This window comes from Hydra vulgaris, chromosome 06 (genome assembly GCF_038396675.1).
Source record: "Hydra vulgaris chromosome 06, alternate assembly HydraT2T_AEP".
In the NCBI taxonomy this organism is placed as follows: domain Eukaryota; kingdom Metazoa; phylum Cnidaria; class Hydrozoa; order Anthoathecata; family Hydridae; genus Hydra; species Hydra vulgaris.
Window position 1 is genome coordinate 16,044,812 of NC_088925.1, and position 23,801 is coordinate 16,068,612.

Below are 23,801 nucleotides of genomic sequence, written 5' to 3' on the forward strand. Positions count from 1 at the left end.
GGTGTAGAAGAGTGTAGGCAGGAAATCAATTTAAATACAGAAGCTGGAGTGATACGAATGCCAAGCAATGGATCAACCTGTTTGTCGGCAATATCAAGTAAAACGCTACTAGTGGAATCAAGAGATAATAATGATATAAGTTTTTAGCAAACAATTCAGCTTTGTCTTTAGGTGAGGTGACAAAGTCTGAACCATACAAGAGAGGTGGAATTAAAGATTTGCTCTTATTATTAATACTATTAAAGATTCTCCAGAGGTCACGAGAGCCTAATTTTTGAGATGAGATATTTCATGACCTGAGAATTGCGGGCTTTGGCGTTAGACAAAACCTTTTTATAATGGTTTATAGCAGTAATAAGCAGACGTCTGTATTCTGGAGAGTTGTTCTGCTGATAGATATAGAAGTAACGGTTTAGATTGGCAATTGCAGCAGCAAAGTGTGAGGAAAACCATGGAGGAGAGTGAGGCTTGACCTGGAATTGTCTAGAGGGAACAAAAGATTACATGTCAGCCTAAATCCACAAAGTTATGTAGGAAGCACATTTGTCAACAGGAAGACGAAATATTTATATGCAAGGGCCATCACGAACAAAATCACGGAAAGAGTCCCAGTCAGCTTTAAGGTAGTTGTAAGAGGTTAGATGATAGGGGGATTCAGGTGAAAAAGAAGAATGAGATATTAGTTTTAGAGAGATCAAATTGTGATCAGACGCGCCTTAAGGTGAATGTGGAGAAACTGAGCACTGGCTAGGATCAGAAACAAGACATAAGTTGAGTAGAGAAGGAAAATGATTCGGGTTGTCTGAAAAGCGAGTTGGAAAGTTGACTGTTTGAGTTAGGGATTAAGAAAGGCAAACGTTGTGTGCTTTAATGCCTGCAGAGTCACTGACACTAGAGCCAAGCCATTCAGAGTGGTAAGCATTGCAGTCAAAAACAACAACAATATAGGCTGATGAATAAAAAGAGAGGGCTTGGTCAATTTGATCAGAAATAACATCAAAAAGAGTGCAGCCTTGAGATGAAGGAGAGCGATATAGAACAAATAGAAAGGCGATAGAGTGAATTGGTGCTAAACGAAAGCACATGAAAGAATAGTCTGTGGATTTAAACCTAGTTTCACGACAAATGGGTGAACTCTTACGAATGTAAATGCCCAGGCCAAGCATGTGACAATTGGAGTCTTTACGAATTAAAAAAAGATAACCATTAACACTAAGATCGCAAGATAAAATAGCTGATCTCAAATTAGTCTCACAAAGAGCAAGTAGGTCTGGTAAACTTTTCAAGAGATAAGACTTAACAGAACAAAAGTTACCTCGAAGACCACGAATATTAGTGAATGATAAGTTTAGAGAACTTGGTGATGATGATGGTTTTTTGTGTTTTAAAGTTTTTGGTACTTTATTCATTTTCAAATTTGTTGAAGAATTTGACTCAAAGCATAGATAGCACTCGGAACACTGCTTAATAGCCCAAACAATTGACTCATTACTATGAGGGATACCATCCATGTGCAACATGGCACTGTTAATACTTTGATATTTTTCAGCTGTTGATGGAATCAGCCTCTCTGAGAGCTATAATAGAGTTCGGGAAAGCTGACTACCAGCCAGCCTCAAAACCATAAAACTGAGTTTTAGAGCTGTACCCTCATTAGGAGATAATAGAATGAGTTGCCTAGTCATAAAAACAGAGACACAAGCAAAAACCATGCATTGAGTCAAGAAGATCCAGCATTCAACATCCTAAACTGGAAACAATGTTTTAAAAATACATCTGCGCCAGCCTAATAGATTAAGAAGGGGTGCGAGGCTGGTCAACAGATAGAATCTGTTTACCCCTTATGTCTTTGCCTAGGAGGCCTTCTACAAGACAGTAGCCGGATGCATTTAACATCTGCCTAAGATGAGTATTTTTATCGAGACACCATCTCTAGCCTTTACTCAACCAATAGCCTCGAGGCAGGAGGTGTTTTAAGTTGGAGTTGGCATCTTCTAGCCTTTGTCTAAAAAGGCGTATTGTACAAGGCAGCGGGGCATGAAGCAGATTGTACTGGATTATATGTTACCAGTAGCAGGATAACCTGATACTTAGTAGCAGTACCAGATCTATTAATAAACATCTGAACTAATTTAAAGGTGAGCTTCCACTCATCCGTTTTTCTATGGAAACGGGATAGGAAGGGGAAAAATAATCACATGAGCATGCGTTGTTTTACTTCTGTCAAATTGAAACTTATAACACGCATGCCCAAGTGATTATTTTTTCATTTCCTTTCCCGTTCCCGTGAAAAAACGGATGAGTGGAAACTCGCCTTAAAAGCGGTTTATTCAAGGGATAGAAAAGGTTTCAACGCTACGCAGAAATACTGGCCACAGTTAATAAATTACTTGTCTTTCTGCTAAATTAGGAACCTTGTTGCATAACTATTTTGTATTATTGAAGCATATTTTTAAACATGTTTTTTTTATTTTCAAATATGAAAAAAAAAAAAATTTTCTATAACAATATATCTATAAATTATTATATATATATATATACATAAATATCAAGTACAAAACACGATTCTTTAATTACATCATAAATATTAATTTTAACATTCTTTGAGTTTAAATTATTATTATGTTATATTTTTGGTGTTTTTACGCCTTTTACGTTTTATAATAAAAAATGCAATATGGTTAATAAAACTGCAGAAAATGAATAAGCTGTTTCTTGTAACTAAGTATCGAGGTTCACCTTATTTTCTTTAATAATATTTAAGTCTATAAAACCTAACACTTCCAACATTGAAACTACAATCAGTTTTCTTCTTCCCTCTTTTTGACGGAATATACTAGGTGTCTCTGTTTGTTGCAAGAGTTCCACAATAGCTAGATTTTGAGAGTCCCCTTTCAAGTTACCATGAAATAAAGCAAAATATCTGTTTTTATTTTTATCAACAATAACCACTGTTGTTACTTTATTCACAATATCTGCGTTTATTCCGGAATGTGTTTCTAAGGGAACAATGGGCACTTGGAAACGCTTTTTACTTATACTTTCAGTCATTTCTTGCAAAGATTGGTTACTTTGACTTAACTTTCTAAAAAGGTAAAAAGGAAAGTATTATAAAATAATACATTGAATAAATAAAGATAAGGTTATCAAGTTTAGATTTAATGTATTGAATATCTGAAGGCAATTAATATCCGTACCTAAAGGCAGGTGTTAGGTAATTTAGGTAATAGCAAATATGTCAATAATAAATAGCAACAAATTTAAATATTAAATAGCACCAAATTTAAATGACGTTTTTTAAATATTCGGGAATTCAAACTAGTTATGTTGTCACGTCAATTTTTAATAGCAATAAAAAAATAGAAAAGAAAAAAAAATAGCGAATTTCAACAATTTTAAAAATAATGACTTTGGGAGTAGAGAAAATGGTCGTTTTATATTTATTTTAAGCTTATAGTTCATATAATATATTAAAATTTTATTATTTAGACAAGGTATCACTTGAAATTTATTTAAAACACATTGTAGTTGAACTGAGTTAGTTGAAATTTAAAGTAGTAAAAAAATCACTTTAATAAATAAAAAATATTTTATGACGCAAAAATATACCTTTTGTTCATTGTCTATACTGGAATTGATAAACCAGCAACATAAAATATTTTTATTTGAATGAGAGCGTGTTTTGAACTAATTGACGACTTTTATGGTTCGACGCAACACACGTGTCGGATGCTAGTAAACTGATATCTGTGAAGTAGCAATTTATTCAAAATAAATGAACAGATATCAGCGGTTTATCAAAACTTAACAAGAAATAACGTTTTCTTGAAATGTTATTAAGTTTGCATAGTAAATATAACACATACTAATTTAAGTATTAAATTTTAAAGATTCCGTGTACAAGTGTTAATTTTTTAATAAAGTGTTATTACATAATTTAATCTTCAAAAGCAATTAACGTCATGGGTCTTATAACAATTTAATCATGAGGTCATATTTGTCATCTTTTTCCCTTAATGTCATTTTTTAAATCTAAATATACGCGGTAAACTATATCAAAACAAACATAATGAAAATATGTTGTTAAATTAATTGCTGACGGTTCGTTATTGTGAAGTATAACATAAATATAAACCGAAATCGAAAGGTTTTATATTAGTATTAGTAATTCATGGATTTTAACTTCCTTATTAATTGTTTTCTACTTTTAAATAATAACCCTCATATTTACTTTTACAGAGACGCACGTACACCAACATTAAGATACATATTCAAAAAAGTTTTAAAAGCAAAATTAATTGGATTTTTTTAATATATAAAAAAATATTTTTAAAAAACTTGTATTCATTTTTACACAGACGAACACACACGCGCGTACACGCACATGAACAAGTCATATATTTTATAGTGTTTTAAAAGTGAGTTTAGAAGCAATTTTAAAATGTAAAATTTCTTTAATAAACGAAATAATTTCAACTTAAAATCATGTAATGTATCAATTTAGTGTACGTCATGTTTCCAAAATATTTATTGACGAATATTTTTACAGGATGTTTCGTGTTATAAACCTTATGTAAATACTTAACTATGTTTTGCTAAGCTTTAAGTTTTAAAACTAAATTTTATTAAATAAACTTTATTAATTGAAACAACAATGATTGTAGTTTCAATTAATAAGGCTTCTTTTAAAAAATTCATTTATCCCGCCCTTATTGATTTCATCTAAAATCATACTGAAGACGTGATTATCCCACCTTTAGGATCATCCCACGCTTAGTGATTTCATCTAAAAATGTGGAATAGTAATTTTATCTAAATATGTGGGAATAAAATTAAATATGTGGGAATGTGGAAATTTTGGAAATATGTGGGAAAATTATACGATTATCCCATAGTGATTTTATCTAAAATCAAACTGAAAACAGCATGGTTTTCAGTATGATTTTAGATGAAATCACTAAGGGTGGTATATTCGCAGCATTAATACTAATGTTGCTAATATTACGTCGAGTTGTATCGCAATATATCGAAATTTTTTTTTTCTTTGCTTCTTATAAGGCTGCATGCAACCACTTATTAGAGTTGGAAGTTACTGGAAGTATTTATATTGAGTTATATCAATCAATGCTTTCAGTGACAGCATAAAAAAGTTACTTTTAGGGGAACAATTGTTTTTTTGTTTGTTGCATCTATTTTTATTTTTTTTCGTTAGCATAGAGGTGCCTGGTGTAGCACCTCTTCATTAAACTATATATAGATTTACTGTATTAGTTCTGTTTATTGATTACTGAATGAAGAAAAAAAAAAAGGAATCGCAACAATATCATCAATCTTTGCATCATACAGCATAGCATTTTTTGTGATATTTTAATATCGCAAAAACTTATAATTATTGAAAAAACAAAACTAATCGAATAAAAAAGAATTGCAATTCCAAAGTCCTTAAAATTAGTGTCAAAAAAAACTAGTACTAGTTACTAGTTTTTTTTGACACTAACTACAAACTAGTACTGGGTACTAGTTTGTAACTCGAACATATAAAAATGAACTTGAATATTTTAAATAAGTTAAGCTGATGGTGTTTTTAACGAATGATTTAAGCCGTAACAATAAAATATTTGATCTTTATAGCTTAATTTTAGTAAATTAAACGCTGTTTTTTAAAACCTATTCAAATTAATTGAATCATGCGCTTCAAAATTTACGACATCCAAATGTCCTTGGTACTTGCTCTCACCTGCCGAATTCTTTATTTTTCGTTTCTTAATTTTTTTGTTATTCCTCCCCGTACCCAGAGCTTATTAATACTCCTCCATTTATTATACTAATTTTTAAATTATTATTTTATTTGTTTAAAAAGAATGTTAAATGACTTTTCAATAGGGGAAATAAGGGCAATTAAAGAGCTTAAAAAAGGGCAAGACGGCGAACGAGGCAAGATGAACGGCGAACAAAACAGGAAATGATTTTGTATTGTACGGTTTTTTGATATGGAAAATAGGGGCAATTAAAAGCCTTAAAAAAAAACAACCTTGGTTTTGGTTATTGCTAATTGACGGTGTGCTTCGGGTGTTACTTTTATAGAAACATTTTTTTGTTATGCGAGTTTTTTTTGTGTAACTTTAGTTAGAGTAGTTAGTAGTTTTAAAAAATTTATAAAGTTAGAGACAGAAGTTGCATAATAAGTCATTTTGCCCCGGTCACGTGACCAATGACAAATTTATCAAACTTTTTTTTTAAAAACTCAGGGTTTTCAAAATGTTCGCCATTTTGCCCCGTCTTCCCCAATAAATCGGTATTGCAATCGCTATCGCTGTTTTGTAAATTTATAGTTTGTACAGGTTTCTAAGTAAAACTTGAAAACAATCGCAATTTACATTTTATTCATTTCGATTTCTATATAGTGCCCTAACAAATATATGAGTTGCACTAGATGGAATGCATCGGTTTCATATTTCCGAAAAAGCTGCCGTAGCGCAGTGGGTAGCGCGCTTGCTTCAGAAGCAAAAGAGAATTGTTTTTTCAACTAAAGCTAAAACATATATAACTAGCAACTTTTATATAAAAATTTCGTCTCACAAAAATACAAAGTGTGTACCCCGTTTATTATACACCCAGAGCCACAACTTACATAACTAAATAAAGTAGGTTAAGCTACTTAAGGCGGATTTCCACTGATTAGAAATTTTTAAAAAAGAATGTTATTGAGTTATGTCACAATAGATGCACAATTTTAAAAATTTATAATTAAACAGTTTCCTTTCGGTTCTATTCCGCTGAAATTTTAAGTGGAAATCCATCTTTTACTAAAACTTTTAGAATAATTTTGTCAGTTATTAGACAAACTTTATATCCTGTAAAAGAATTCAGTCGGATTAAATAATAGTTTGTCGGTGAAATTGCAAAACCTGAGGTTTGCTTAAATATCATTTTCAAAATAAGTCTTTAATCGTTTTAGCCTGCGCCGTTTTCATCGCGTACATATTATTAAAGTTGTAATGCAACGGTGTTACTTATCGTGAATACTTAGGTGAATACGTAATAGATATGTTTTTTGCGCTGGCAGATTCATAATTTAAGCACAGTTTTAATTAGATTAGGGTTTTGAAAAATAAAGTCTTGTCGGTTTTTAGTTTATTGCTATTTCTAGTATTTAAAACGATGTTTATTCTTGATTTAAACTCGATTAAGCAGAGTATTTGAAAATATTTTTTAATTTAAACGGAATTAGACAGAAGAGTTTAAAGTTTATTTTACTTATGTGATATACTAATACATTGATAACACAAATAACACAGCAAATGATACATTAATATCACAGGTCAATAAAAGAAAAAAGAAATTTTTTATATTAACGAGCAAACAATATGCTTTTTTATATAGTATTTCTCAATCTGGTTTCAAAAATGCCGTCTTATTTTTAACGTCAAGTACTAAAGATTTCAAGTCTATAATATTTGAAGTAGAATTCTTAATATTGTCAAAAAAGTTTTATTTAATTATTTGTCAACCTGGGTATTAAAAATAGCGTGTTTTTTTTTTAATAGAATTTTTAAAAAACATTAACGCTTTTATCTAAAATTTGTTGACAAAAAAAAGAAAAAGCTCTAGATACTAGAAAGTACTAAAACAACTTTTTTCAATGTTTCAAAATTTTTCTTACGAACAAACACCGCTTTTTTTTTTAACTTTCTATAAAAATCGCCTTTATTGGACTCAATTAAAAAAAAAAGTATAAGGGATTTTCATTCTAAATGTTAAAGACTTAAACCAAAATATATTTGGAACTCTATGCGAGAGAGAAAAGGTCTAAATATATGCGATAGAGAAAAGGTCTGGATATGCGATAGAGAAAAAAGGATTGAATAACAAAAATCAGAATGAAAAATACTACAAAAACATTGTTTACTTTGCAACAGAAAAAAACTCTTTGTAAGGTTTTCAAAATGGAACATATTACTTGGCACTTTGTCAGCAGCAACAAAATCAAATTGAAAATTCAGGGCCGACGCCATCTGAGGAGGAGGGGAGGGGTCAGAGGGCACCTACCCTTCCCCCTTCCCAATTTTTTTCTATAGAACCTTATTTTTTTTTAAAGAAAATTTTAGATATAGAGGACTTTTTTAGAAATTGACGATTGTGCCTCTCCACTTCAAAACCCGTGTCGTTGTCCATGAAATGGCATTGCATTTGAAGTTAACCAGAACAAATGATAATATTTTGTCAACAAGCTTAGTTAGAGATTAAAAAAATAGTGAAAGTGCATCGACTGTTTGTTGAAGATTTTTGACGCCATATTAATGGCAATTAAGTATTGATATTAAATAAATAAACTAAGAAAAAAGATAAACTTTTATTGCGTAACGGTTTGAGCTATTTCATTTTTTTTCATTAAATTGAAAGTTATTTAAAAGTAAACCCAGCCAACAAATGTTAAGTTATTAAAAATTTATTATGTACCGTATTTTTAGAAATACAAAATTCAATCGGATGCCTAAATGTTAATACCTAAAATGATACCGAAACAATGAGTGCAAAATGTAGTATTTACCATTTTGCAACTATTAGAAATGTTACTAATTCATTTTGGTAAGCTTTGTACATGATCTTACTAATTATGATCTTTAGTAAATGTGGTCAATTTAATAACTTACTGTGATCTTCTAACTGTGGCCTATCGGTAGGTGCGTCCAGTTTGATTATAACTATTAATAGTTAAAATCAAATTTGTCACCTGAAATACATTACAACTCCAAATAAACCTTGAAAACATAAAAAAAAACAAAGTTCTCGAAACAAATGTTTGACTTAAAATAAATGCGTATAATAAATGAGTAAAACAATTATGTTTGAAAATTTTTGAAAAAAATTACTTTGCAAAATTATGATTTACCATTATCTTTCGCTGTTTTTAAAGCTAAACTTAAAAGTCTTATTCTTTCCGTGGACAACTTTCCATGGACAACTTTCCATAGACAACTTTCCATGGACATGGTACTTATATACTACTAATAGAAGCATTTTTAAATTGTTAACTTTCTATTATGACTAAGAATTATTCTATTATGACTAAGAAATATTATATTTTACTGTTTATATAAAGTCAGTTTACCTTATTTTTTGTATTAACCTATGTAAAGTTTATTTTCTTTTATCTTTATTTTTTTATCTTTTATATTTATATCTTTATCTTTTATATTTATATATTTAAGAAATTTATTACTGCATTTTAAAAAAACGGCTTATATAAGGTTCTGATTACTAGATCTTTGTGATCTCATTTCAGTTACCTTGTTTAAATTGTTTGTCATTGAAAAATAAATAAGCATAATAATCGAGTAAAACAATTGTTTTATCTCTATAAAAATGTTTCAAATTGACTGTGCTTCTATAAAATTGTGTTTTAGAAAACAATTTATAACTAAAACTAAATTGTATTGTTAATAAAGTAGTATGAAGACAGAATTTAATTAAAAAATTAGTTAAAAAAAAAATTTAGCTGTGCTCAGCAAAGTAACAAAAACCAACGTCTTTATTAAGTGGATACTTAAAACAGTGTAAATAAAAATTGAATGCATTTTTTAATACTACTTCAAAAGTTTTATTGACAATCAAATGACTGCTAACGAGAAATCATTATTTTTTGAATAGTACTTGAAGTTACTACGTGAGTTTTAAAACACTCGGAAGTCTCGTCTAAAATTTGGTTACCACGGTTAGTTTATACTTTTTATTCGGATTTACGTATTTTTAGTGTTAAATGATTATGGACACAGTTGTTTAATAAAAAGTAAAATAAAAATAAACTATGAATATATAAAGTGTATAAATCAATATTCAATTAGATTTGCTTTTTAGATGGTTAAGCTATTTTTTACATTGTTTGCGCTGTTGATATTTGGTGTCAATCGATTTTATTCTTTACCAAACAACATTAAAGAAAAGGAGGTATGTGAACTAAAAGAAGTTGAAATGGAAGTCTCACAACCCGGTTGTGTTACTAAAAAAATAAAAAATAACGAATGTCAAGGAATGTGCAGCTCGTTTTTTGTATATAGTTCATTAGAACCAAAGCAATACGGATGTCGGATTTGCAAACCAAATCGAAAAATGATTGAAGTAGTCTTAGATTGTAAAGATGAAGCTGGAAACGAAATACGTAAAACTGTAACAAACGTGCCGTATTTTGAAAGCTGTTCTTGTCAAAAATGCATCGAGAAAACTAACTAATTTGAGAAAATAAATAAGTTCTGGAAAATGACAAAATAAGCTCTAGTATGTTGATATCTTTATAAAATGATCCATTCAAAGTATAACTTTACTACAATAAGAATAGGTAAAAATAACATTGGCATTAGTTGGTGTATGACTTCATTGTCTTATAGCATTTTAAATACTACGAAGTGATAAATAATATATGTGTATTAAAGTTGTATAGAGAAATAAAATTTCCTTATACACTTTTTTACTAGATTGTGAAAAAGTGTATAATGAAGTATTTGATAATGTTCATCAAGTGCACTCAAAAAACATATTTGTAAAATTTAAGTATTATATAATAATGTAAAATAAACTATAAAAAAATTTGATTATTCTAAGAGCTAAATTATTATAAAAAATTATAAAATCCTTTCCAATACACATTTTATCTTAGAAATTATTTATTAAACACCATCCAACGAACAATGTTTTATTTTTTTAAATTATTTATTAAATGTCATTCAATAAACAGCAATTATTTTGTAAATTACTTTAAGACATTAGAGTTAGCTTCTGAAGCAATTTTTGATTTCAATTTTTAGGCGTTTCTGTTTATTTTTGTTGTTTTTTTTCAAATATACGATTTTGCACCTTGTTTTATTCATGTGTGCCCATTATCATCTAGTTTTATTCATGTGTGCCGATTAGCAAAAACAAATCCAGCATTTTTTAATCTTTAAGGTTGTTAACTTCCAGACATAGAGCAAACTCCAAACATTTTTATGCTTATACTTATTTCAAATAATGATGCTTAGCAAAAAAATGCAATGATTGGAGCCTGGGAACGAAAATTTTTTGTTCTTCCAGCCCCAAGCGTGAGAGCAACAAGTTGATAAAATATATTTTTTACTATTCTTAACTAGAATTTTATTTATCGATGGTTATTAAAATATTTAAAAAAAATATATATATATATTTTAAGTTTCATAGTATAATCTTTCAGCGTTCAATAATTATTACCATATAAAATTTGTAAACCCTCAAATTGAGGGCGTTGCAAAATTTATATGGTCATGTTTTTTAACGCTGAGAGATAATACTATGCAACTTAAAATTTATTGATGAATGTAATACTAGTTAAGTATAAATAGTATTTTATAAACTTGTTCCCCTCACGATTGAAATGTTTGGATTTTTCTCCATGTCTGGAAGTTTGCTATCTCAAACTCCAAAAAATCCTGGATCCGTCACTGCTTTGACTGAGCAAGAGTCGAATAAAATGTAAAAGAATTGACTGACGATAAAGCTTATAATTCACAAAACAAAAAATTTATTTGCACGGATTTAAAAACGCTTGTTTTAAAGTCCGTGCAAGTAAGTCTTAATTAAAAAAGATAAATTATTTGAAGCCAATTTACTGTATGAAAAATATCTTATTTAACACTTGATTTAACCATGGACGTAAAAGATTATATATTATATTTATATATTACATTATATCATAAGATCTCTTATATACCTATGATCTAAATAAAATTAGTTTGTCAAATACTTTCTTACTATTCAACAATCCGAACAACATGAATAAGACAATTGCATATTATTTCAAGCGGAAACCATATGTACCATACACGTCTAGTGAAGAAACAATTAGTGAACTACCTGAAAAGCGAACTCATAAAAATGCTTCTAGTGAAGCAACTATTGGTGAACTACCTGAAAAATCTTCTTTTATAAATGAAGTTCAACAAGAAGAAACTTGCCACACCGAAAATGAACTTTTTCATCCGCCCAAACATTATGGTTTTCTCAAAATAAAAACGGGAAGTCATGATCGCTCATGCCAGCGAAATTGGTTCAAGGATTTTCTATGGTTACATTATGATGAAAGGTAAGATACATAAACTTTTGATTTGTTTGTCAAGTTTAAAGAATCCAAATTATTTAAAAACTGCTATTTTACCCTAACTCTTCGATAAAATGATCGCATTTTATTTAGAACTGACAGTGTCTTCTGCTACTATTGTGTTATTTAAGAGAAAAAGGGAAACCTGAAATCAGAGAAATAAAGAAGATGCTTATATTACCAAAGGTTTCTTTTTATGCAAAAAAGCTCCAAAATGTTTTCAGATTAACCAAGATTCGGCATGTCACAAAACAGTCTCATTATATCAGCTTAACGTTGTCCAATGTCAAGATATGTGGAGTTAATGGATAAGCAGATTTCCAATAAGAGATCTAAAGAACAAAAATATTATTTGAAAGTCGTTCGATTCTTACGTTACTTTGGACGTTAAGGAATAGCTTTGCAAGGTCACGATAGGAATGACATTTTTATTTAACTATTGCGCCTGCTTGGTACAAACAACAACAAAACTGTAGAATGTCTTGATGGAGAAATTGGTTACAAGTATACACATAACGAAGTGCTAAATGAGATTTAAGATATACTAGCTACTCTAAGATTATAAAGATACCATGCGAGAACAGAATTTTTTTTTCTGTTATTGTCGATGAAGGTACCTTTTTTATTTGAACGGTAGATAAAGATTGAACCCTTTTGAAGACTTCATAGAATTTTACCAGTTGAAAACTACTAAAAGCGATACTATTGTACTTTATCAAAGATATTCTCATTAGAATTAACTTTAATTTTCGGTAAAATCTATGATGGTGCATATAATATGATGGGAAAGAAATATGGAGTATCGGCTCAAATTCTTGCTTAACAGCCAAAAGCTGTTGCCATACACTGTCAATGGCATTCCCTTAGTTAGCCGTGAAGTTGCTGACTACAAAAAGTGACATTGTGCGTGATACCTTGAGTGTTGTTGGAGAAATATGCGTGCTTGCAAAGTTTCCACCTAAACGAGAAATTTTGCTTGGAAACATTAATGAGAACATCGAGATTTAACGAGAATTAACGAGAACGAGACTCTAAATCATTTAAAAAGCAGAAGAAACTCTCCACAAAAGTATTCAGGGCAGAATGTATTAAGAGAACCATTGACAAATATGAACCACTCTTGCAACTTTGAAACTAATGTATGAAAAGAAAACTTGACCAAGAGATAAAAGCAAGAATCGTTGGTTGCAAGAGTCAGATAAAATTCTTTTACTTCTTTTTCGCCATCAATCTCTCTTATATAAGAAAGACTGATGCCGAATGCTTATAATTATAATTTTTTAAAATTATAATTATAAGCTTTCGCCATGACTGATAACTTCCCTCTAATTGACAAAGATGTCGGCAACCGATAGAAGAAAATCTGTATATTTAGTAATTGATACAATAAAAAAAAGAAAAAGAAAAGAGAAATGATGACGACTTCCAAATGATGAGAAGAGGGGCACAGAATCAAATAATATAATTAAAGTTAAAAATATAAATTAAAGTATTGGATGAAAGTAATGGTTTTTTGAAAGTCTCTCGAGGAACTCTAAACTAAGAAACGTAGAATTACTCTCCTTCATCTAAGAAGCTTATAGACTTCATTCCACCCATGGAGCTTCACTTGCTTCATGGTGTGGTAAACCACTTTTTCAAAAACTTTAGTCTTATCTGACCAACAACAACAGAATGCCAAAAATGGTAAACATTGACGAAAATTCATTTCATAGAGTGCAGTTTAAAGAAAGTGACTCTTGAAAGCCTTTGAAAAATGTTGACTTGCTTCAACATTTGGCTGAAAATCATGCTTTCTTCTTGGCATTTTCATTCATTCAACACTAAGTAAGTTCAATGCAATATTTAATACTTGCATCGCTTGACATCACTACCAAATGTTTGAAAGCGCTACCTTCCGCATCTTTGGTAACCAGAAACCGTTACCGCTCTTCCGGTACTTTACTATAAGTAGCACTAGTCCGCATCTTGTAATATGAATACGCAAGTAAAAAATGTAAGCATTATAAAAAATTTTGATTGCTATGTTTATATACAACAGAAATGTGTAGAAAATTATGTTTTTTGACAAATAGGGCTCAAACTCAAAATTGGCACTATCTAGGTGTTCTTACTAGCCAGCTTGGTCATTTTTTGAGCTGTACAACGACGGTGCTTTGATAGAATTTTATCTTCATTGTAATTTTCTAGAAATTCTTTCAATAAAAAAGGCGTCAAGTTGATCAGCTCAGGTTCCACTTTTACTCTCAGTTTTTTATACTGTACTAAACTGAACTGGTTGAAGATACAAACATAGTTTGCCTAAGTAAAATACCGAACTTCAATCAACTACAACACTTTCAAATCTGAAAAAAATATTTTGAAAAAACGAAACTTTTTGTTCACAATTTTATAAAATAAATTGCTTCTACACACTCTCCCGTTTATTATAAACCTCTAATGAAAGTCGAACATGAGGTCCGCAAAGAGCTTCCCAGTTTGGGCTTCTTTTAACATTTTTACACTTGACTCCTTGAAAATGTTTTTGAGAATAAAAACTAGAGCTAAACGAACTCTACTGTTAAAACAAAATATATTTTGAAAAACCAAAAGTAAAAAGTAAATCATGATATTTAGCCACGTATCTAAACTATCAAAAGTATACTTTTTAAAGATATCCTGCAGTAAATTGCGGCGAATGACTTTTCAATTTTACTAGAGGGCCAAAATAATGGAATAACATATTAACTAATGAACTTAAAACAATTGCTACGCTTAATGAGTTTAAGAACAAATTGAAGCAAAAACTACTGATGAACGACTATTGATAAACTTCATAGCGCTCAGCTTTTTCTGAAGTTATAATGATTGCTACTGTTAAACTTACCCAACAATTAGAGGTTAGTCATTATCGGCTTGACGATCTTAGAAAAGGATTGTGCCACTTGTTATTGCTTCAATTCATTTTTTTTAATTTATTTTAAATATATATAAAAAATTATGATTTATAAGAATTATTCACATATTTCAAGGCGTATACTGATGTAAAAGGAAAGCTTCAGGATCATGCGTATTTGCTTGCATGCTTTTTAGTAATATAGTTTCTTTGTACTAATTACTCTTTTTTTCTATTTTTTTTTAAATTTTTCTTAACCAATACCAAAAACAAAAAGTTAAAGTACTCAACGCCGTTAATGCAAGTTCTCAAACTTTTTTGTCTTGTTTGTTCTTGGTGATAACAAACATATTTTTTTTCCGGTCTGCAACATTTGTTTTTAAACAATATGATATGTTAAGCTTTAAAAGATATGTTAAGTTTAAACAATATCTATATATATTGTTTAAAACTTAACATATCTTTTGCGATGGAGTATGAAAATATGTATATATATTTTCTACATAAAAATAAAAAATATGTATATTCAAATAAAAAATATATATTATTCTATGATAATTTAAAGACCGGAATTTTAGTTAAATTGTTTTATGGCATTATAAAATAGGGATGGCTCATATCACAGTAGTGTTTGAATTTTGAGCTTAGACTTTTAAATAAACCTTAAGAGGTTTAACTTTAAAAGTCTAACTAGTCGTATGTCAATTTGTGTGTTCTTCACACTCATACTAATAAAAACTTTCATATAAAATGGAAAAAACAGATTTTAAACTTGAAATAACTAATTTTTTTCGACCTTTGATATATTTGCAGACATATGACTGGTTAGAAATTAAACATATAACTTAATACTTGTTTGAAAACTTGTTTGTTGTTTTCTCAGTTTAATGTTTTATCTTCATTGAGAGCAGCACTATTTTATACCAAGATATGGTCCATCAACTATAAAGCAAAATTTTATATCTAATTGAGTAATTAAAAAAAAATCTAACTTTGTTTGATTTTAGACCAACTAAAGCGCTAGGAGAAAAAAAACTTTTTTTTCTAAAAGTTTTTTGGGTTAAAAAAATGCAGCGAAACATAACCTTATTATAAAAACGCAAAATTCGTGTATTTTCCAGTACATGCATTAACCGCGTTGAGTAGGACTTTAGAATCGATGATTTTTATTTTATAAAGTCTTTAGAAAAACGATATATTATATAGTGTAACGTTTTTTAATTTTTGTTGTTTTATATTTACGGTATAGACTAAGGGGCTTGGTGATAAGATCAATTATGTCTTCTTCTTGCCCCTGCTATTTGTATTTATATTATGGTTTACGACTTTAATAAATAAATATGGAAAAAAAAAAAATTCACTGTGTAAGTTTAATTTACTATCCTTTTTAAAAAAACATTTTCTATCAAAAATATAAAGATCGCCAGTCTAATATTAGGCAGGTTGTAGATTTTTTGTTGTTGTTGTTGGCAAAATTGTAATGGCACCCCCTCTCCCCACAAGACACCTTATCGCGCCGGCCCTGCGTTAAGCCTTCGAGTGCCGCCGAGAGGAAGAGGCAAAAAAGGCATAGATACTCTGGGCGTCAAGATATTAGGGGCGCCAGAAGACAAAAGACAGAAAAAAAATCATATTTACAAAATAGTAAAAAAATTGTTTTTATTGATGAGGTATAAAAGAAAATTTATTTGATAATATGCGTTGCAATTTTTTTTGGACATTATATTTTGCCGTTGAAGAAATGTTACAATCTAAATAAATTTACAAATAAAATTAATAGCCGGAGCAAGGAGAAGATAATATTTTTGTCTTATCGCCCAGCACCGTGTTACAATATATGTTTTTTACAACATTTTTTCCAAGAGCATAGAGTATAAACTAAGTAGATGTTTACAAAAATATTAACATTAAAATAAGATCGTCTTAATTAATAGGTAATACAATAAATAAATTCGATAAAACAAAAACAAAGCAAACAAACAAACAAAAAATTTTTAAAAAAAAAAGGAAAAAACTAAAAAGTGTAAAAAAAGGCGGTTAATGATAATGATTAATGTAAGTAATTATTTAATTTAATTTTTGAACTTAGAGGCTAATCAAATTTAAGATTAACATAAATCAAATAAGTTACTTTTTTAGTTGATGTCAGAGCCGACGACACCGTGGAAGAACGTGCCCACATCCCACCCCACACACACATTTTTTTGACGGAACTTTTTTTTTTTTAAAGAAAATTCTAGATAAAGAGAACTTTTTTTAAATTTTACGATTGTGCCCCTCTACTTCGAAACCCGTACCGTCAGCCCTGGGATGTAGTGTTTTAAATGATTTTATTTTATTGATCTATTTTAAAAGAAACACTTAAAACAAGATAAATCAAAATTTGTGAGTAATAAACACCGCTCTGATTTAATTTTAAATTCATTAGGGGTCATTCATAAATTACGTCAGGCTCTTGGGCGGTTGGGTGTTGTGTTTTGTGACGACTCATACAAAACTAGTTACTAAAGAATTATGAAGTTATGACGGAGGAGGAGGGGGGGAAGGGGGAGGGGGAGAGGGGTTGGAAACAGTCAAAAATTGCGTGACGTAATTTATGGACGGCTATTTAAGTGAAATATTCTTCTCGACAACAATGTTGAATTGAATAAGAACTCTGTTTTGAATAAGATTTTGGTACAACAAAGTTGTTTATGGAAAATCTTGTAGAATGGTGTATTACAGTGGCGGATCAAGACTTAAAGTTAAAGCATAAAATAGAAGACAATTAAATGGAAGATATTTTCTAGTTTGAAGTAGCCTTCATTTTTCACTTCTAGAAACAATTTAGAATTTCTTAAACAAAGTACACTCAAAGGGTCAACAGCCTATTTTCCAATCTATATACATTCTAATTCGATTTTTTAACGCAATGCAAGTACCTGCTTCAAAAGGTGAACGACCTTTAAGTAAACTAAAAATTGATCTAATAAAATGGTTTTATAGCCACTATAAAACAAGAGATTTAATAACGTCTATTGGATATACATATTGAAAATATATTAGGTACATCTATGACGTAAGATAACATAGTTATAATAACAATTTTACTAGTAAAAAAGCAACAACAACAACAACAAAAAAAGGAGTATTTTCAATATTAATTTCAAAGAATCTGTTAATTAATCAGTGAATGTATTGCAAAAGTATAATTTACTCCAGATAAGACCTAGATTTTTTTGAAAGTATAAGTAACAGTATTAGAAATAAAAACACAGTTATTTACTTTAAATTAAAATTAGGCAAAACTATTTTATTCTATAAATAAGGACCGTTTCCAAGAATCTTTTTTCATAATGAAAAAAGATTCTTGGAAACTTTTTTTATTACGAAGATTGAATTTGTTTATGAATTGTACATTATAAGGTTTATAAATACATTAGGAGATGAATGATTTTTACATATAAACATGAAACATAAAATATTATAAACATTTATACATTTAAGGCTTCATTTCTCTCAGAAGTGGTTTCGAATTTTAAAAATGAGTTACAAAATTAATTAAGCGAGCTACGTGTTTCTAATGCTGATTTCAGTTTAGTTTTGTGCGCGCTTCCTCATACAATATTTGCATAACATAACTAGCAATGCATAATTTAAATGGCAGTGCATAATTTAAATGACAGTGGTTAATGGAATGATATATTTGTTTTAAATGTTATTTATTTTACAAATGTCGAACTTTATATATAATTCCAATAATTTTAGCAACTTTTCTCGAGATGTTATCAATTTGTTATTTCCAGAATGAATTTTCGTCCACAAGAGCTACAAGAAGTTTTGTAACTTTCCCTTTTAACGTTGTATTTTCAATAAAGAGGTTGGGCATCATATTTGGCAAGCATTTTTTGTGTGGATATTGGGTAAAAAAGGGTCCATTTCTTTATCAATATTGAGGGACAATCTGTAATTTAATTTAATTCTTGTGTCATATAAATAAAAAATGTATTTATGTTTTCATGAGATTTGAATAGGTTTGTATCATCAGCAAAAATTCTAGTGGTTAAGTTAGAGGCTTTGTAAAGGTCATTTATTAAAGTTATTATTAAAAATAATATTATTAAAATTATCAAAATTTATCTAAATTATGATTAAAAATTTATTAAAATTATTATTAAAAATAATAGGGGCCAAGCTATGGATCCCTGTGGGACACCACATGTTACGTTCATTAATAACGGCAAAGAAGAGTCTTGGATATTAATGAACTGCTTACGATTACTAAGATTTTTGAACCGGCTTAGGGATTTATCTTTAATGCCATAGAGTTCTAATTTTATTTAATAGAATGTGGTGATCGACAGTATCAAGAGCTTTAAGCAACTTTATGAATACTCCCAGTGTATAATAAGAATTTTTAAAAGAATCAGAAATACTGCATGTTATTCGGAGTGTTCAGTAGAATCGTTTGTCTGGAAGCCAAATTGATTAATATATAAAAGCTTAGTATCAACAAAATAATTGTAGACCATGTTATATATTATTCTTTATAATATTTTAGAGAAAACTGGAAGAACTGAAACAAGACGATAGTTTTTAATGTTGGTATGGCCATTTGATTTAAAAATCGGAGTTATTTTTGCTACTTTTAGAGAGTCTGGAAATGATCGTTGAGCAATAGATGCTTTACAAATTTTAAATTGTATATGTTTCAAAACGTCAAAGGAGTCTGTTACAACATTTCCATTATAGCAATCAGCCCCATTTGAGTTATTTTGTTTTAATTATTTTAACACTGCTTCAAATTTGTTGTATGTTAGGTTTGAAAAATTAAAGTTGATTTAGGTGATGTTTATCAAATTTTATTCGATAAGCTTGTTCTAATTGAAGAAAAAAATTTATTAAATTCAAAGGCAATTTTATTAGGGTCATTAAATAATTTATTTTTAATTTTTAGTGCATTTGGCATTAATTTAATTCATTAATGGCCAAATACGCTTTGAATTATATTTGTGCTTTGCAAACAAGTCGGAGTAGTAACTTATTTTCGCATTTTAGTGGAGATTTTCGAATTTATTTTTATAAGTTAAGTAGTTGTTTTTATGATTGACTAATTTAGATTTTAGATATTCAATATACAGTTTTTGTTTCACTTTCGATGATTTTTTAAATCCTTTAGTTATCTATCCAAGAACGTTAAGGATTATTTCACGAATAGGGAAGTTTACGTCATAGATGGTTTTAAATGTTTTAAAAAAAGAATCGTAGATCAGGTTTATATCGCCATTAAAGTTAATACTGCTCCAGCTTTGATTCAAAACCCTTAAATGTTCCTTAAATGATCTTAAATTATTTTAGCTTTTTCAAAGTTGTTTTACTCAGGAGATTTAATTTATAATTTGCATTTATACAAAAATAAAAAGTAAGGAAAGTGATCTGAAACATCTGTTTTAACAATACGTTTTTATAGCACTTATTAAAATTGGTTAAAATGTAATAAATTAAGGAAGATGAATGAATTGTAGGTTAATTTAGGTAAATTCTTGTAGGTTAATAAATAGGTAAATTCTTGTAGGTTAATTTAATATAGGTATTGTTCCCGTAAACTTATTATAGATATTGTTCAAATAAGTCTTTGTAAAAATTTTTTTTATGTTTCGGTTTTTATTATACTCAAAACAGTCGAAATGTATATGTATGTATGTAAATTATATATATATATATATATATATATATATATATATATATATATATATATATATATATATATATAAAAATAATATATGCTTAAATATTTCCAAATAAAATTTTTAAACAATTTAGCTACCAAACCATCAAGAACTTTTTAAAGATATTTATTGATGTTTTTTTTTTACTGTATGAAAATTAGTGTTTTTGATCAACAAGATTAAACTGAAATATTTAGATATTGATCGCACCTTAATGTTGTAATTTGTTCCATTATTAGATAGAAAAAAACCCGAGTCACATAGACGATTTCAATGACTTTATTCGAAGAGTGGAAGCTAAAATACAGTCAAAAATTTTTAGATAAACCTGAATTTGTGCTAAACAAATTGCATCCATATATGGAAAGTATTGTCAAAATCTAATTTAAACGTTTTTCTTATAACATATTTTATCATTGTCACTATGAGGGCCTTGTGATTAAAACATCAATTTTATGCACAAAGCAATAAAATGTCAACTTTACCACCACTCACTATGCACCACAGCACTATGGGAGATTTAAAAGCTGGAATCAATGCACCGAAAAAACATTGCTTTTTTCAAAGCTTTGTACTTTGATACCTTTAAATAGGAGAGAAATTTGGGAAAATTTGTCAGTCAAAGATTTAGATTTTTTAGGTTTAAAAAAATTCCTTAAAGTTTCCTAAAAAGTCTTTACGTATATAAATTTCCTCTTTATTTCATCATGTTCTAAATCCATTTATTTTACATTAAAAAATTCTAAATTTTGCTCAGCGCAATATTTAGAGTTAATTTAATCAATAATTTAAACTATTTGCTTTTTTAAGGCCTTTGAAAACATAACAAGAAAAGTTACCATGAAAATAGAGAGTAATTAATATAATATATAATAATATATTATATTAAATATTTCAAAACCAATTTCTGTTTTCTGAAACAATTTTCTTAATGAAAACTCAAACTTTGTAAAACAATTTAAAGATATTTCGAAATTATGAAAATATACAAATTTAAAATAAAAATAGTACAAAATTAAAAAAAATATACAAATAAATATGCAAACGTAACAAAGATAAGTTAATAAAAATAGTTCGTATATACGATTCAATTACATAAAATATTCTCAAGATTCAACAAAGGAGTAAAATAATAAAAATTTTAGTCAATAAAATAATTTTGCGTTAAAAATTATTACAGTTCAAAATAACTATTTACAATTTGTGATTTTTAAAAGCCACATTTTTTTAAACACAAATTTTTAAACTAGTTTTGTTTTTAATTTTATATTTAAGATTTTTAAAGCAGAACTGAAAGAGCAAACCTGTTTTAATGAAGAAACTCTCTTTATTTCAAAGAGAAAATAAGCATTCAAATTGTCTTTAACTTTAGTTTGTCTTCCAAAAATGTGGCTAAAGTAACGTATAAATGATAGCGTGGATTAATGCTGTGATCTTTATCTGTATAAAACTATAAAAAAAAAAAAAATTTTGCGATTTGAGATTTTATGAATTTGAATGTATTTTTTTAAAATGTTAACAGCAAAACATCTTTTACAAAATATTTTTTATAAAAAATTCGAAAGAGCTGTAATAAAACATTATTAAAAAAATATTAATACAATGTAACAAAGGTCTTGCCCATTTAGATTTTTCAATGATTATAAATAACTCAAAAATCGCTTTTACGTAATATCGATAGTGTTTTATTATGCTTTATATTTTCTAGATATAAGCGCATATTATCTTAATCTAAATCAGTATGTTGTATTAATGTATTCTAATATTGAAAGGATAATTACATAACACTTTTTCATATAATCAAAAAAAAAAACTATTCATTATAATAAGTGTTTTTAAACTTAATATTACAATATAATTTTTTACTATAAATTCTTTCGTCAAGATTAGAAGTGCCTTTTTTTTTTTTTTTTTGAACATCTTCGCTTCCAACAAGGCTAATAAAATGGAGTTGGAAGTTACTGGAAGAGAAAAAATGAAGATTGTAGAGCAAGATAACGATTGACAGACAACTTTAACTGTATTAAAGGATTGAAATAATAAGATTCAGGAAAGCAAGATAAAGGAAGGAAATTCCAAAGAACTGATGTTCAAGAAAAAAACTAGAGGAATAAGAGTTTTTGGAGCACTTAGGAACAGTCACAAATAAAGAATGAGACTTAATTGAATGACGAGTAAAACGAGAATGAATTTTAGTAGATGGCACAAGAGACGCTAGCTTTTTAGAGCAGTGCCGATTATAGTATTTGTAGAAAAGAGAAAGAGAAGCAACATTACGACAATGTGATAATAGTTGGAAGTTGGCTGCAAGAGCAGGTCCAACTATGTTTACAATGCGTTTTGCAACTTGTCTAAAAGGACATTATTAGAAGATCCGCCCCATATATGGTAACAGCTTTTTATACAAGGCCGGATTTGAGATTTATAAAGATAGAGAATAGAATCCGCAGTAAGAAAGTGTCGAGCTCGATAAAAAGATGCAAACTTAGGATGCTAATTTTGCAACAGATTTGATATACATTTCCAGGAAAGATCGGATATAAAAGTTAATCCTAGGAGATGAAGAGAAGATGACTCATCAATTACATTACCGTTCATAAATATAAGAAGATTTAAATTATTGCGATAACAATTGGCTGAAAATAATTAGGTTTTATCTGAATTAAAGTTCACCAGGCACTGAGATTAGAGTTCCCCAGCCCGATGCTGAAGCAGAAGTGATATCCTTTTCAAGCTCAAATACCCCTCCAAGCAATCAGAGAGCTTCTTATCAAGACAAGAATAAATGGTTGTATCATCAGGGAACAATGCCACCTTAGATGTGAAAAAATCTGGAAGATCAATAATATAAATTAAAAAGAGTATAGGGCCAAGGATTGAACCTTAAGGAACCCCTGAAGTTACAGGATATGAAGAAGAATGCTGTCAAGAACAAGTTTTATACTATAATTGGAAAGGAAGGATTCAATAATCTTAAAGATGTTACCAGATACACCATAAGAAGAAAGCATATGGAAATGTCAAGAGGAATGGCCTTAACCTCTCCACCTTTATCTAATGCACAATAAAACCTATAGGTTTTTATTGTTAGCAAATCAACCATAGAATGAGG

General features: G+C 28.8%; 1 protein-coding gene and 1 long non-coding RNA gene across 15 annotated transcripts in view; one reads left to right on the top strand and one right to left on the bottom strand.

Moving 5' to 3' along the window:
• The first annotated feature begins 9,576 nt into the window (after window positions 1-9,576).
• On the top strand, window positions 9,577-10,630 carry LOC101236257 (uncharacterized). The gene is made up of 2 exons (XR_010639004.1): window positions 9,577-9,715; window positions 9,859-10,630. It is a non-coding gene; the product is annotated as an uncharacterized LOC101236257 (long non-coding RNA).
• Window positions 10,631-21,634: 11,004 nt separating this feature from the next.
• Window positions 21,635-23,801, bottom strand: part of LOC100201649 (prolyl endopeptidase FAP) — a 104,805-nt gene continuing 102,638 nt past the window's right edge. For all 14 annotated transcript variants that reach the window (XM_065799357.1, XM_065799346.1, XM_065799352.1 and 11 more), the window contains one exon: window positions 21,635-22,139. Coding sequence is in view for 4 of the 14 variants with exons in the window: in XM_065799346.1 (XP_065655418.1) it covers window positions 22,041-22,139 (99 nt within the window). In the remaining 10 variants the exon portion in view is untranslated. The remainder of the gene's footprint in view (window positions 22,140-23,801) is intronic.